At 40.4% G+C, this 16,617-nt stretch overlaps 1 protein-coding gene across 1 annotated transcript in view; it reads left to right on the plus strand.

Annotated features, from left to right (window-relative positions):
• The window catches only part of PCCA (propionyl-CoA carboxylase subunit alpha), a 269,969-nt gene that overhangs the window by 247,598 nt on the left and 5,754 nt on the right, over positions 1 to 16,617 (plus strand). The window contains exon 22 of the mRNA XM_063149605.1: positions 6,343 to 6,483. Within this exon, the coding sequence (XP_063005675.1) occupies positions 6,343 to 6,483 (141 nt within the window). The remainder of the gene's footprint in view (positions 1 to 6,342; positions 6,484 to 16,617) is intronic.

Raw genomic sequence — 16,617 nt, forward strand, 5'->3', positions numbered from 1 at the left:
CTTGGCTTGGATTCGCTCCTAAGATTGTGTACTGAGATGATGATGTAAACTATATAATATTTTTTTTTCCTTAGGCACCCGCGCAGCGCTTTTCCCCTGTAGTTCATAGTAGTACTGCTTGTGGGCAGGTTTCAAAGGAATCTCATCTCCATATGGTTTTACCCGATAATCCTTTATCCACCATCTTCAGCTCTCATTCCGTTGCTTTCTTGCCTGTGGCTACGTTTCTATCTCTGCATCAATTAGCACAGTGATTTATACAACAAGCAAGCAGTTTAGAGGTAATGGTACACAATTAACATCTCATTCCACCATAAAGGGTATGCTAAATACCCCAGTCACTGCTTTCTCTGCCTGGAATTGAAATAAGTGTTTGTCCTAATTCATATGCTATCTGATGTGAAGTGGGCCCGCTTTGTACGGCACTACACCATTAATCTAATTATAGATAGCTGCAAATGAAGTGCTGTCTGAGCACAGAGACTGAAGAAAATAGCGCTTTTGTCATTTAGCATGACTCTGTGAAGCAAGATCGCACTTTACACGGCAGCACGGCAAAATGGGAATCTGAATAATATCGCTGCCTGTTGCATCTTTTCTAATTACAACAGCATTGTAAACACAACTGGGCGCTGATACAAATAGAGCTGTAAATACGCTGTCATGTGGGTTGTAGGAGAAAATCCTTAGTGTGCTGTTGTATTAAATGATGCATCCTGATTGACAGCTACCTTGAGACTGCGCTGATGGAGTTGTCAAAGCATTGTGCGACCGCGCTGCTCCGGCGGCGGCAGCTGCGGCTCCCGGCCGGGCGGGAGGGCATCGCCGGCTCCCCGTCCGTCTGCCTGCCTGTCTGTCTGTCCGTCCGCTCCCGGCCCGGCCGCCCTCCGCTCTGCCCGCCCGGCCTCCGAATGCAGCGGAGGGAAGCTGCTTTTTGCATGGCTTTAACCCTTGGTAGGTTTCTCTCGAGTGTTAATTATGTATCACACAAGGAATGGAAAGTGGGAAGTGCGGTTGAATTGCGAGTCTAATTAAGTTTCTGCTGCTGGAGTGTGTACTACGTGGTGGTGAGGCTCCTCTCGGTTTTCTTCCCCTTTGCTGCTGCTAGAGGCTCGTGTTTTTTGTGACTGTTTTGGTATTTTTATTATTGCTATTTTTTTCATTCGCTGTCTCTGTAGCAGTTTGAGTGTTTGCTCCTCCATCAGACTAAAAGTGCTGTTATTTTGTGCAGGTGGTAATGCCAATCCTCACCACCACCCTGTGGAAACAAATTAGCTCTAGAACCCAGAGCTCGGGGGGAAAAAAGTGATTTGCAAAATGTCCTTTATCTCCTAGTTCAGTAAGGAGTTCTTGACTCTGAAAGAAGGTGGTGTCTGACATTGGCGAGTAATATGGAATAAATAATTTTCAGTAATATGGAATAAATAATTTTCCTGCTTAGATGCTGTGGTGGAAATGTAAGCAAGGGTATGGTCATGATGTTGATGTGTATAATGGTTAATAAAAAAGGCAGCGTGCTCATTGTGTTTGGAACTGGAACATTGCTCGGGATTGCTTCCCCTGAATACAGAATAATGTATTCAAGTGAACTGATGACGTCAAACCACAGGTGACAACAGTGAAGTGACTTGAGGCAGGACGTGGATTAGGAATGCTGAAGGGAAATTATGTGACCACAGTTAATACATTTCACTGGTTCCAAACCCCAGACTGTGAGGCTAGTGAAAATAATGAAGACACAGAGCAGACAATTTCTCTACTGAAATCTGAGCTACGTAAGATTTTCACCCTTCTGACCACAGGAATGACAGACATTTGAAAAACATGGTTGAACATTTAGGTAAAGTATGCTGAAAATCCACATCTGGTCAGCAGTCCAAACACTAACGTAAGTAACATATGGGTAGTGATTACTCTATAAAATCTCCAATGGAGTTTGAACATTTACAGCGTCTGGGGACATGAGTTTCAGGTGTACAGGGAAGATCATATTTAATAAACTAATGTGAGGTGTAACAGAGTGAATTTTGAACATTTTAGTGAATGTATGCCTAATATGATAAGGGAACGATATCTGTGCAAACTACAGAACTTGTTTGAAGCATAGATGGGGCAATATATGCCCTGGCCATCTTTTTTGTAGCAGTCTATTTGCCTACTGACTTGGGGGATCAGTAGGGAATGTGCTGACAAAGAGCAATCCACAAAACCCAAGGTATAATTTTCACTGTATTTGGTTTCTTCTCCCCTGCCCCCACCCTGTATTGCTATTACTTCACCTTTTTGTGTTCTTATTTTTGTCATGGAGATTTGGTTGTAAGAGGTACTTTTGTGTTTTACATAAACATCCAATTTAGTGAGAGATGTCAGACAGGATGCCGTTACCCTTAGAAAACTATTAAGTAACATCACTTTTCCCTACTATAATTTTTGTCAACTGACTGTGGACTCCAGTGGTCTGGTGGAAAAGAAACACCTGTTTTGTGCCATCAAAAGCTGTATGGCTCCTTTTGGTACTGCTTTATTGACTTTACTTTGGCTGGCAGAATTGGGCTTTGAAACCCTGTGGAGTGGAGCAGTGGCTGGTGACAAGTACTCATCAGCAGAGATCTGATGGCTAGCAGATTTCCCTGCTCTCAGAGTCCACCTGCAATCTATTTATGACTTCAACAAATGTTTCTTCTGGTTTAGGCCAGTGGAAACCTCCTGGTCTCTATTTATAACTCAAACTTAACAACCTTCCCCAATTTACGCCCCCGTCTTTCTCCCATCTCCTCCTCCTCCTCCTGAGCGTAAAGGAAGAAAATCAGAACCTCATCCGTACTTGGTTAGCAGCATATCAAAACTTCTGCTTCCTATGTTCAGCATTGTTCTCGCTAAATCAAAGGCATAGCAGCAGCGTTCGTCATGTAATGAAAATATGTGGTATTTTCTTAATTGTCTTTGTTGTGGCACCACTGGTGGGCATTGTTTGGCATGGCCTTCCAGAGAGTCCTGTGGCTCTCACTGAGCTGCACCTGGGTTGGGTGAACAGCACCCTGCACCCCATTCCACAGCTCCTCTCCAGGGATAAGGAGCAGCATCACAAAGGGATATTTATGCAGGTATTTAGTGGGGTCCAGCCAGCAGCAGAAATACATCAAAGGTAATCTTAGAGAAGGAACCTTTCTTTGCACTATGTCTTTTTATATTCTGAAAGGTCATTTGTGAACCAACTGTACCAAAAAAGGCCTTTCCCCAGAAGTTTACTGTTGTTATTTTTTACTTTTTGATTATAGTAACTTGCTTATCCCCCAAACAGACTAAAGAACAATAAACAAATACAAAAGGAAAAGGAACAGCTCATCAATAACAAAGATCTGGGTTTTAAAGCTTTGAGAGTACTGACTCTTACATCTCACTCCAAGCAAAGCAGGAGTCCTGCAGAGAAAGGAATCTAAAAGATATGAAAATTATAAAGATAGTAAAAACAATGTTTGGTAGGGATATTTTAGCTTGGTGTGGAGAACTGAGCTTTAAAGTGCAGCATACTGAGGAATGTGTTTTTCCCCCACTGCTGAATGTTGTGAAGTGCATAGGGAATTCTGTATTTCAACCCCTGTGAAATACTGTAACCTAGATGAATGCAGGTCTGGCTTTCTCTTCAAGTTCAAATTTTGAAATTGGGCAGCTCAGGAGTGTTAATGTATCTTAAAAAAACTAAATGGTATCTAAACCTAATCCTTTGAAATCATACCAAAATAGTCTCTTGCAAGAGACAACAATACAGTCCACAAATATAACTTATTTTGGCATTCTTCCTTTTTTATTTCTTTTATTAAAAAAAAAAAAAAAATTCAAACTCTTGAGTACAAAGAAGACACCAACCATGGATACTGAAACTGTGCAATTTGTTGTAATTATATTCCCCCCCATAGATTTAATGAAGGACTTTTAAGTACAATTTATCTTTGATAAATAGTCCCTCTACACAGAATGTTTATTAGATTGACAGCAGAATACACTCTGCAAGCTTTTTTTCCTTGCCACTTATGACTCAGATGAATTTTAATAGGAGTAAAAAGCTTTTATTTGCACAGTAATTTCACTTAAGGATCATATCCTTCAGAAACTGGCAGACACTTGTATGTCTTGATTGCAAAACAGACACTCAAGAGTAAAGAAACATGCATAAGATGTTATTATTTGACTTGTCACACTGCTGCAATTCTGTTTGCAGCTTATGTCACCAATTCTCCCATGGGCATCGCCCGCCGTGTCCCTGCACGCGGAGCGTGTGTCCGTGTGTGCTCACACATGTGCACCTGGAAAAGGGCTGGATCAGCCTGGAAAAGGGCTGGATCAGCCTGGAAATGGGCTGTGGTCAGCCTGGAAAAGGGCTGTGGTCAGCCTGGAAAAGGAGCTGTGGTCAGCCTGGAAAAGGAGCTGTGATCAGCCTGGAAAAGGGCTGTGGTCAGCCTGGAAAAGGGCTGTGGTCAGCCTGGAAAAGGGCTGTGATCAGCCTGGAAAAGGACTGTGATCAGCCTGGAAAAGGGGCTGTGATCAGCCTGGAAAAGGGCTGTGATCAGCCTGGAAAAGGGGCTGGATCAGCCTGGAAAAGGGCTGTGATCAGCCTGGAAAAGGGCTGTGATCAGCCTGGCCGCGGTGTCTCGAGCTGGGAGAGGGCTGGCTGTGCTTTGGGCTGGGAATCCTGAGTGGCACAGCCTCAATGGCCATGGTGATGCCTGCGGGAGGCTTGGGGTTAAAGCTGCTTTCTGCGTACAAAATGATGCTGGTTTCTCTGTGCCATGGCAATTGTGACCGAGGCACATGGCTGGGAATGGTCCTCAAATTTTGGGGTGCTACTTCCAGCTCCACGGAGCATCGCTGTGGTGTTTTACTACACTTACTGGGCTGTGGTGGCAGGATCGGTTCATGTAACTGTTTGCCTGTGTTTCCAGGTAAAAGTGAGTATTTCTGAGTGACTGGCTACACTGTTCATCTCACAAAATGTTGTGTGCCCACACACCATTTATGGAGGATGATAATCCTCTGTTACGTTGTTTTAACTCAGCTTTGAAAGCTGCATTTTAAAGATGTCACTGCAGAGTTAATCACCTTTTGCATGTATTTCTAAATGCCTTGTTCTGTTTCCTACAGAAGCAGAAGGTAGAGTCCCCCTTTACCTTCACCAGAAGGATATCGGATTTTTTCTGTCCATGTAAAAATGAAAAGTAAAGACATTTTATTGTTAATAAAACAATAGCTAATTGTTTTGGAGGAAAACATACTGTTCCAAGCGAGGTGTTGAACTTTACATCAGCAAAATACGCATTTGCATTGTAAATGCCGTCCGTCGGATGCTTATTATTAAAACCTTTGTTTAAATTATTGATGAAGTGCGGTGCTGGCCTTCGCTCGGAGTGCCCTGGCGAGGCGCGAGTGTCGCACAGAGACCTGCTGCCATCTACTGGCTCCGTGCGCTCCCTCCGGTGCCGTCCGTCCGTCCGTCCATCTATCTGTCTGTCTGTCTGTCTGAGGGCAGGGAGCTCGCCAAGTAACGGCAGGGTTTTAAACACTAAAAGCTCTGGGGCCGAAATCACTTTAGGCAATATTTATTTGCCTTCCGAAGGGTTTCGTTTAAAGGGATGCTCTCACCTGAGGGTCATCATATTCCCCTCTGATTTTAATCCATATAAAACCTACTAGAGAAAAGAATACTTTCTCCAGATATGTAATAGCTGCTGAATGGGTTTTATTGCAGATAAAGCATATTCAATACAACAGGGTTTGATTGTTCTGCTTATGCATGAAAAATCAGAATTGAAATGGAATTACTAGGCTTTAATTGCAAAATCTGAGCAAATTACTAACTTCAAACATTAAATACATGGTAAATGTTTAAAAGGTAAACATAATGTTTAAGATCAGTCATGGCATTGACAGTCTGTTAGACTTTCCCAAAAGGTCAATTTCCAATTCATCACTGCACTGCAAAAGAATCCCTCGATATTCCTTATCCACCAAAGATAATGTGCAGCAAGCATTAAGGCATTTTTGTTTTTAAATTTGAATCTCCCCTCTTTACCCCCAATTTTAAAATGAGTCTGACATCTCCTTACTGTACTTGATTCTTTGGTTTTATGTGCACTTTGCTGCAGACTGGGGTTGCATATTTTTCTTTCTACATCCTGAAAATGAAACTCTATTTGAATAAAGATTTCAAACAGTGTTTTTTAGACACTCCCGTGAAGAACAGCTAACAGATGTATTACATAAAAACATGCCATAAAATAATGCAGGCTATTGACTGGAATTCACCAAGGTACAGTTTTCTAAACCAGTCCTCTTCCTATTCTTTAGTACAAATTGCAAATCCTGACGAAGGTTGCTGCGGAGCTGAGCAAGTACATGCCAGAGAAAGCAGCAGAGGACACCTCCAGCATTTTGAGATCTCCCATGCCTGGAACAGTGGTGGCAGTTTCTGTCAAGCCTGGGGACATGGTAAGAAATATGATCTATATCTCTGTGTTTTCATTATATATGCCACAGAAATTTCACCTTGGTGCAACTGAAACTACAGGTCACAAGGTTTGGTGTGGGGTTTTTTGTTGTCTTGGTTTTGTTTCTTTTTTTTTTTTTTTTTTTTGTAATCACCTGTAGAATAAGGTGTGCTGAAGGATGTGTGCTGTTTTTAGTTTGAGTTTTAAAAACTAAGAAGGAAAATAATTTCAAATTAAACCGGCTTTAAAAGAAAAAAATTCAGCCTGGTACAAGTTCACAGCAGAAACTCAAAGAGATAGCTTGGTTTTGTATCCCAAATACCTTTTGATACCTTGAGGGGCAGGACAGGTACAAGGAAGAAAATGGTAAGTAAATTCACATAAGTGTGTGTGTGTGTGTATGTCTGTCTGTCTGTCTATCTATCTATCTATCTATCTATCTATCTATCTATCTATCTATCTATCTATCATCTATATATAAAAGCTGTTAATGCTAGCAGGAGGGAATTGTTGATTTTCTGCCCTGAAGTAATGAAAATATTACTTGAAAAAAAGGGGACATGGGATAGATATTTAACTTTACTTTTTTTAAGAAGTTCTGTGTTATCATTTCGCAAAACACATGAGTTGGGAATTCTATTCTGGGAATTTCCAGGCTCATGTGGTAATCTTCTTGTCTTGGAGAAGGAATGAACTTTCCATACAGAAGGGTAAGGGATTATGCTGTTGCTGGTCTGGGATTTCCAGTCCTCCTTACTCAAATTGAGTTGGAAACAAATTTTTGTTTTAAAGTTGTGTATAAACACTGACTTGAACTCAGCTTTATATGAAATTCTACCACATTGTATCATATGTTATTTCTAAGGTTGAGGCCCTTATGTCTCATAACCACTGAAAACCAGGTAGTGAGAGCAAACACAGAACTATTTGAATCAGGTTGTGCATATTAATTTTAAAGTACTGTCATCAGTAAATGATGCCATAAACATGTATGTAGCACTTAGATACAAACAGAAGCTTCAGTCACAGGGCTCATAATTTATGGCAATGGAACCTAGATTTTCTTGAAAGATGATTCAAAAATGGGATCAAGATCTGAAATACAAAATCAGGATTGCACTTATTATGTGACAGTGATCGATCATGCTGGCAAAGTGCTATATTTGCTTACATTTTACTATGATACCACCTTTAGTTTTAAAATATATGGTTGTTTCTGTCTATACAGTGAAAACAGACTCATCATGTTAATATAAAAGATCTGTAGGTGCCAATGTTTGTAATGAAATAAAGACATTTCAGAGAAGAAAGATCTAAGCTGGTAAGAAATTAGAAATTATTTTAGCTTCTACACTTAGCTTTCTTGTCTATGGTCTATACATGCATGCACACAGTTTAGATATGTTAAAACAAAAGAGCAGTATTCAATTAAAAATATTCTTTGTGTCATGACATGGACAGAGGCATCTGCTTTGTCAAGGTGCAAACAAGTGGCTGAATGAGAACGATCGTAAGCAAATACTTTTTGTAAAGAATTAAGGAAAACATTTTTAAGTCAAGGATTTTAAGACTTTAAACTTTTTTGTTTGATATTTATTTTTGAGAAGTTAATTCTAAATGTTTCCAGCCTTCTTGCCCTGAAGAATACTTCTTCTTGTTGTCTTGAAAGAATATAATCAGTGGAGAAGGAGGCCAGAGCCTAAGGGATTTTAAGTAAATAAATAAATGAACCTCCCTCCACAAATCTACAAGTGGTGCTGTGCATCAGAGCACAAGTTGTTAAATAATGTGTGTGAGATTTCTTTTTTCCCTTCTCCTCTCCTGCAGCTTTTTGCTGGAGGCACTGAGTGGCAGAGCATTTGAACAGCATAATCTATGTTCTGCTGACCTGAGCTTGTCATTGCTAATTGTGTGGCTTTAATTGCAAAAAACACATTTGCGTTCTTGAAAAGGGTTTAGCTTAAATCCTTCCTTTTCAGGACTAGTGTCAAAACGTTAGAAAAAAAGCGAGGCAGCCAGCGAATGAGGGTAACATCAGCTCTCGGCTCTGAATAAGCACTGGGATGGTGGGATTCAGATTACTCTTCCTGGCTGTCTGTCACAAACCAGCTCACCCACTACAGCTGCTGAAGGCATGATGGGCAGGGAACTGTAGCTCCTTGATAAATACAGCTCTTTTTGTTGCACTGCTTGGGAAAAGTCTGAATTCTTTAGTGCGCTGGAGAAAAGGGAATTTAAGCAGCTCCCATTCTGTGTGCTTGCCACTGGGTTTGGCAGCTCAGATTTGCATGGTGGGTGAAAACAGCACAGCTGAAAAATGGGAAAGGTGAGGTAGTTGTCCATCCTTCCCCTCAGGTGTTGCTGCTGCTGGCAATAAAGCTGTCAGGTTAGAGCTGCTGTGAGGCTGCTGGCCCTGAGCTGTGAGCTGGGCACTACAGTGTTAGTGCAGCACAGTCCCTGTGCTCGCAGAGATGCTCTCAGAGCGGTCAGGGGCACGGGGAGCTGAGCTGTCACCCCCCTCCTTGAGGTGTAACTTTACAAATGGTAAAAAAGCACCGAGAGAGGCTCACCTCATCTTTGTGTGCCTGGCCGTGCTCGCAAACCCGTGTGATTGCCCGCGGTTCAGCTCCGGGGCACCGCGCCCGGCCAGGTGAAGCACATGGTGTTTGTGTTTCTGCAGCCAAACGAGGGGACAGTGCTGATCCCTGGGTTAGTGTTCCCCACGCGATGGGTCATTGTTTTTACTTGAAGCATAGTGTTCTCTTTCGGCTGCTGTTGCTTTGGTCTGGTGAAGCCTGATAGAAGATTGCATGAGCATCCTCTATCCAGCTGGTCTGATAAGCAGTTTTCAATTCATTTTTTGCCAAAAGATATTGCATATGCAAGGAATTTATTTTCTTTTGTCTGTAAGATGATCTGTAGATTTTAGTAACACAGTGGGGAAGTGCTGTTTGTCATTTAGAGAGAAGCAGAACTTGTGATGCTGCCAATTTCTTTAGGTTTTTAGTTACTTTCTACTTTCTTTATTTTCCTTCATGTGATCAGAAGACTGTAATTAGTTGTCACTCAGTTATTCCTGGAAGCACAATGAAGGCACTCAGAAGCAGAAAGCAACATAAACAATGAAACAGAAATCTGGCTGACTAGAAAGAAGGTTAATATTATTTAGGGAAAGAAGATTTAAATTTAGATTACATTCCTCATAACACAGTCCCATTGATATAGGAAATATATCCCTTGTTGGGGAATGTTTGTGTATTTGTTTTCTAAGTAGTTGTTAATGACTGTATGCATTAGGATGAAATTTATATTTGGGAGAATTAATTACTTTTTAGTTCCTCATGGTGCCATAGGCCAGAGACACCACTGGACTTCAAGAGTCCAGGCAAGTAATTCACTCTGCTTTCAATAACCCTGGTGGCAGCACAAGCCAGCCCTGCTAGCACACAGCAGGATTTTTATGCCAGAGTATGGAGATGGCACTGCACATGGTTCTAATCTCACCATAGCTACCGCAAAGACAGCACCATAAAAACTACTAAAGCTGCACAAATTCCTTTATTTACTCATTGGGCAGGACATGGGTGGGCACTTGAAAATACTTCTTCTTCGCATTGAGTTGTTTGGTGTGGTTTTTGTGCATGTAGATTCTGTGCACTGAAAGTGCAGGAGAGGGGAGAGCTCTTGAAATCCTAATGGTTGCCCAGGTAAAGCCGTGTTGTTGTTCCTAAAGCAAACACACCAAAAATGTTCCCTCTACTGATTTCAAATTTGGTAGTCTGAACTGTCCACAGCAACAAAGAAAGATCTTTGCTGTCCTGATTGCCTTGCAGCCTCTGCTATATTTTCACCTTTGAACACAGCTTTTGCTTCTTCAGTTTTCTGTCTGTCAGGAATATGAAGGTGTTTTTCTTTTAGCTGAATGTTTCTGTTGGTTGTTTTTTCCTTTTTACTGACATTAGCCAGGACAGGTGTTGTTGGTAGGCTGAGCATTGGTCAATAAGCTAATGCCTAATACCTGGCAGCCTAAATCACTTTAATGATTCCCCCCGACACTTAAATGTGTAAAAGGAAAGCACCCCTGGGTGAGCACCCCAATGTTACTGAGTCTTTGAGGACTACAGCCAAAAGAAGAGGATGATTATTTACTTTCACCAAAGTTTATAAATTGCCTCTCTTTCCAGTAGATTAAGATTACTCCAGGTTTTATAAGTTATCACCATTCAAGCTATTTTTAAAATGTACTTTTCTCATATAAAAATTCCTTATGATTTCAGCTAGTGTAGCTATGGGCATTAATACTGCATGGGATGAATTTTTTCCTACCAAAATGTCAGCTGTTAAATGTAGATGCTAATTGTCTCAGTAATTTCAAAATTGGGTAAGTTGAAGGCTGCTTTTTTAATTGTATAACTTAGGAAAGACACTACTGTGTTTCCACCTTTTAAAAGTAATTAAAGAAAAAAATTTTAAACTGCATTCATCTTTCAGTTCAGCTGCATGCATTTTATTTAAATTCCTCTTGTTATTCTTTAGAAGAACAGTTTTTAAGAAAATCTTTATTCATGATTTTCCATCTCATAAACCTTGTTAAGTTTTTGCTATGGGAAAATATGTTTTGTTTGACCTCTACTGCCGAAATGCTCGCTACTAAAAGCAAAACAAAAGAGCTTTCTAAATTCTGTTTATCACTTCCTCATTCATTCATGTGAAAGAAAAGGTGATGTTTTAACCTTACCTGTTGCCATCAGGCAGTTGTGTGTTGTTTAAAGTTGTGTTTGCCATTCAGACCTCAAAATCCTAAAAAACCCCCCCTCTTTTCAAATCTTATACTAATTGGAATTTATAGCAGGGAAACAAGATCCAGATTAAAACGGGAAAAAAATGTATTTAAGTTTCACATTCCATTTGGACAAATATGGTAGCAATAATTTAGTAAGATATTATTTAATTCAAGTACTACTTTTCTCTTGTGTATGAATGTTTTTTTTTCTTCTGTTGTCTTCCCTTTTTCTTTCCCTTCCCCTCCTTTCCTCACTCCTGTTCTTCAGAGCAAATATAAACTCCACTTGTCAGTTGAAGGGAATTTGAAAACTTGACAAAATATGGTCACAAACCTTACATTGTTTTTATGATTCTGTGTATTTGACAGTTTTCTTGGGGTTTATCTTCTGGGCCAAAAAGCCCTGTTGGTAAACAGGAAATGTTCATGGTTGTAGAATATCCAGAAAAAAGGAATTAAATATATCACCATTCTTATTACATGGGGCCATGAGTAATAATTGTAGTTACATTGAAAAAAAAAAAACTGTAATAATATTTCATAATGTATTTTTCATATTTGAGTTGAAAAAATTTTACTATATATTTTATGCAATTGTGTTCCAGTACAGTGTAATAAAGAAGGAAATCCGATTATGATAAGTTAGAAATAGTGAATATTATTCAAGTTTCCTCCTAGGAGAAAAAAAGTTACCAATCCTTTGAGAAGAATTAATATAATTTTTTCATTATTATTTTAGTGTGCTTTGCCTCTTCATATAATAAACAACATTTTAGCTGTTACTAAAAAAGTTGATTGGTAGAGATGAGGCTGAGTTAGCAGAAGAATAGCCCCAGAAGTGCTCTGCCTGAATATCACTTGCCCAGCACCCTGGGATGGCAGAGGCAGTTGGGGCAGCGTGTTTTGGATAAGTGGGAGTGCAATGACCAGTGCTGATTGCTGTCAGGGGGACATCAGTGACCTTCAGTCAGAGGTCAGAAGATGTGGGATGTGCTATGTTCAGCTTCATTCGTTAAAGGAGTGTGGCAAAAAAAGTTTAGTAATGATTTGTCAAGTACTATTAATTGCTGCTAATTATATTTGCAGTTCTGTAGCTCTGGTTTCAAAGTTAATTTGGAAAGAAGAGAAAACTTGCACTAATTATTTTACATGGTAATGGACAATGCCAAGGAATTGCAATTGTTGCTTATCCAATTCCTCTTGATTTGTTTTCTTGTTGGATGCTGGCTGCCAGATTGCCAGTAAGTCAGAGAGAAAAATATCTGAGAAGGGAATGATACCAGCATGGACTAAATTTAAACAACAAATAAACAAACAAAATTCCCAGTATCTTCATAAATAGTGAATGCATACTTAACTCACTGCTCAGTGATTTTGCACAAGCACAAACAAGGTGCATTCACTAATGTTTGCAGTTATTTTGCAGAAAGCTACAAGAGAGGATAACTCTCTTTCATATGGCACTATCTTGCATTGTCCCTTTTCACTTAAAAGGCTCAACAAGGACTTAAGCTGCAGAATAGTGGAAATTGTGAGTGATGTTTACTGGTGTCTTCCCAAATATGAGGAAGGAGATACCAATAAAACACAAGTCTCACTTCACTTTAAACCAAATCTAAGCTCGTATTCGCTTTGAGCTCTCATTGTTTTTTTCCACTTCAGCTCCAAGAGCCTTAAAAATGTTCCGCATCAGAGCACCTGTGTTCTAAATATAATGGTCTTAAAAATGTAATTGAGGGATTTTCACTTTTGTAGGCAAATCAGCAGGGTTGATATTGATCCGTCTTTTTAGGGAGCCACAGTGCAGCAGAAGGTGATACTGTAGAGGGCCCCGTAAACCCTCAGAGCCTTCTGTCTAATTTGGCAGAAAAACACAGAATGTCGGACAACAAAAGAACGATCCGATTCCGTAAGAAATCTTCATCCCTCCCACCTCCTTTTCACAAGATAAAAAAAAGAGACTTAATTTTTTCAGCTGCACACAATGATTTGGTGCTCACTCTTGCATTGAAACAGTTGCTGTCAAAACAGGCAGGAAACAGTTTTCTTTTAATTGCTGAAATCATTCGGAAGTGCTTCATGCACGGCTTCTATACAGCAGATGCTGTGCATTAATTGGCCTGTGTAGGGCTGACCCAGGGTTCCTTGCAGCGGGCCCAATTTTAGGCAGAGGGTTTAAATAGCTTATTTCTTATTTTGTATAACCTGGCGTACATTATGAGCGCGCCTGCACGTGGGGTATTTCATGGTCTGCAGTTTCTAATGTCATGTGGGTTTCAAAACCTGTGCTTCTCTGGTAATGTACTAGCAGCAGGTAAGCTCTAAATACCATCCATCAGGAGCTAATTTTTTATCCAGATACTCCAATGACTGATGAACCTGTCTTTTGTATGAATGTTCAGCACAGGAGAAAGCCATATGCCCCTGGCACTGGTTCCTATGCATTCTTTACAGTTTGTGGGGAGGAGATTAAGGAAAAAACAAACCCTTACATTTACATGTCTTTCATTTATTTAGCAGTTAGCACTTTCTAAAATAGCTTTAGTATTTTTTTTTTTTTAACAGTGAAAAGAGATTTAGGTCTTTTTAAGCAATCTGACTACCACTACTCATTTTCTTTATCAGGAATATTACTGCACACCCTTAATAGGGAACCTTGTTTTGCTACTCCCCGTCTGTTCAAAACAGACCTTAGCCCATTAGAAGGTCCTCCCTTGTGTGGGAAGACCACAGCTGTTACTGTAAATCTCATCCAGTAACTGTATCACCCCCATTTTGTGGCTCTGAAGGATGAAATTGAGAAATGGAATACTGTGCAGTCATCCTTTACATCTCCAATTTTAGGCCTTTGCACATCATTTTCATGCTTTTATTCCAAATCAAACAACATTAGTGAGCAACACCACTCTGTGCTAAATGCCTGGTGTCTAAGCAGCACCTACAATCTTTGTTTTTGGAGGATTTAGGATTGGGAGGCAAGATAGGGTTTTGTTGTTGTTGGGTTTTTTAAATTTTATTTTTTTAATAAATAAAGTCTTTTCTCTCCTTTCTTCCCCATCAAATCCTTCCCAGTCCCCAGAGTTTGTCAGAAGCAGAAATCCAGATGGTAGTGAGGTGCCTAAGATGGAGGATGCTCTGTTATGCCTCCAAAGAGGAAGTGGGAGCTCAGCATGGCTTACAAACACAACTTTAAAAAGGCTTCTGTTTCTTTAAATCCTTCTGAATAAAGTGGATCTAACTTCTTGTGAAGGATATTGGGGGCTTTAATCAGAAATAAGAAGTGGTTTAAATCATTAGCACAACAAAGCAAACTATAAGCTTGAAGATAAAAGTCTCAGGGGAAAGAGTCCTCTGAAAATAAATGGGACTTGATAGATTTCCATATCATTTATAACTTCCCTTAATTACACTTGGAAGACTTGCCAGTAAAACTGGAAAATTGGCAGCCTATATCCATTATAGTAATTTTGCCGACCATGGCAAGCAGCTGGCTTTACTGGATTTTATTTCCCATCACTCACAATTAATCATCAGCTGGAGATGTCTGAAACTCCTCAAAACGTAGCAATACTGTGTGACATTCAGGCCTCCTTAAAATGCTGAAATCTGCTGAGTAAATGGGCCGAGTTCCCCTTGCAGGGAGCTCATTTTGGTGCGAGGCAGGCTGCCGGTTAATGAGTGCCACTTCGATAATCGGATGCGAATGTGAACCCTGACCTCGTGTCAAAGGAGAGGACGCAGCAAGCTGGATAAAAGATCCGTGATTCAGGTCTGCAAACTTTACACCAATTAGACAGAGAGTGGGGAAATGCATCAGCGCCCATTGGGTTTATCAGAAAGACTTGTGGGGTTTGTGACCATTTTGTAAGCCTAACGTGGGAGACGTCCTGTCACAATCATTCAGTCTTTATGCCATGACGCACCAAAGTCTGCAGAAAGTGCACCATATTCACAGAGATCCCGTGCTAGCCATGCCCTCGGCTGTGCGCCGTCTTCTCGTGCTCCTGAGCTGCAGAGAGCCCTAGCTCTGGGTGGGGATAGTCTGTGTGCTGCTCACGTAGGTGCAACGGGAGCGGGTCGGCCCTGCTGCTGCCCACATCCCGCTTCCACCCTGTGGTGTGAGTTGCTTGGCTGGGAAGTGACCGGAGACACTTCCCTGTCCTGTGTAACCTTCTGGCCAGCGGAGGGAACAGCCACCGTGCAGTCCCCGAGTGACCCAAACAGCACCATTGACTGGTTCCAAATCCACACTGCAACTGTTAGCAGCATCGAGATGTTATGTACCCTCCTCTACAAGGATCTTTTTTCTTCATTTTTTTTCTTTCTCTTTTCTGTTTCTTTTTCACTTTTCACTCTTTGAACTGCACCATGCAGAAATAAAATGCTAAAATGCAGACTGCAGGTCTAGCAGTTAATCACTCATTTTTTTTGATATACCAAGCAATGTAAAGGTCGATTTGTCTGTGGTGTAACTCTGTGGAAAAGATACCTGAGATTAATTTCTTTTAAGAAAAGGAGCCCTTTTAACTTTACTCGGTTCAAAGAAATAAGATTTTTTTTGTTTGATTTTAGTTGCCTGTTTTGACAGATTTGGGTCATCACTGAGACCTCTCTAAATGGAAATGTAAAGATGGTGGTTTTCACTGGTTTGCCATCCACTGAAAGAAATAAATTATAGAATGAAAATACAACATTAAAAATGGTCCAGATAAATCCTTAAATAAGTTAGACAGCAAGAACTTGTACACATCTCTGCAGTTTTCATTTGCAGGCTAAATAACAGGCAAAATGAAATGTGCAATTATGGAATGAAAGAAATTGGACAATGCCCAAAAGACTGAAAAAGAGGAAAGAGAGATACAAGTGCCTAATTTTAGGATTTGTCGCTTTTCAACACAATGAGTGGAGCTGTAAAGGTTTAACATAAGAACAGTAATTAAACTTCTGTGCATAAGTGACACTTGCACCAAGATAATTTTCAACAAATTGCACATCATCAGAAGTACTGCCACAGCATTTTCACATGTGGTACCTGCTGAAAGTGCCTCCTTCCTTTCAAATTAGTAAGACTAGATGTTAACTGGATACTTGGACTATAAATTTTGTCAGCTGAGGGGGTTATTTCCTTCCCAGACACTGCCCTTTGTCATCAACCCCAGCATGCATTATATAAAACACAAAAACTAGATTTTTGAGAAAGAGGGGAAACTGAGAAGAAATTCAGATCAAGGGACATTTCTATCCCACAATCACTAACACTTCCTGCCATTTTAGCACCACACGATCTACTTAGACAATTCTGTACTTTTCCCATAGATGTGTTTCCAGAACTCTCTTTAGATAACTGCTAAG

This window comes from Melospiza melodia, chromosome 2 (genome assembly GCF_035770615.1).
Source record: "Melospiza melodia melodia isolate bMelMel2 chromosome 2, bMelMel2.pri, whole genome shotgun sequence".
Classification (NCBI taxonomy): Eukaryota; Metazoa; Chordata; class Aves; order Passeriformes; family Passerellidae; genus Melospiza; species Melospiza melodia.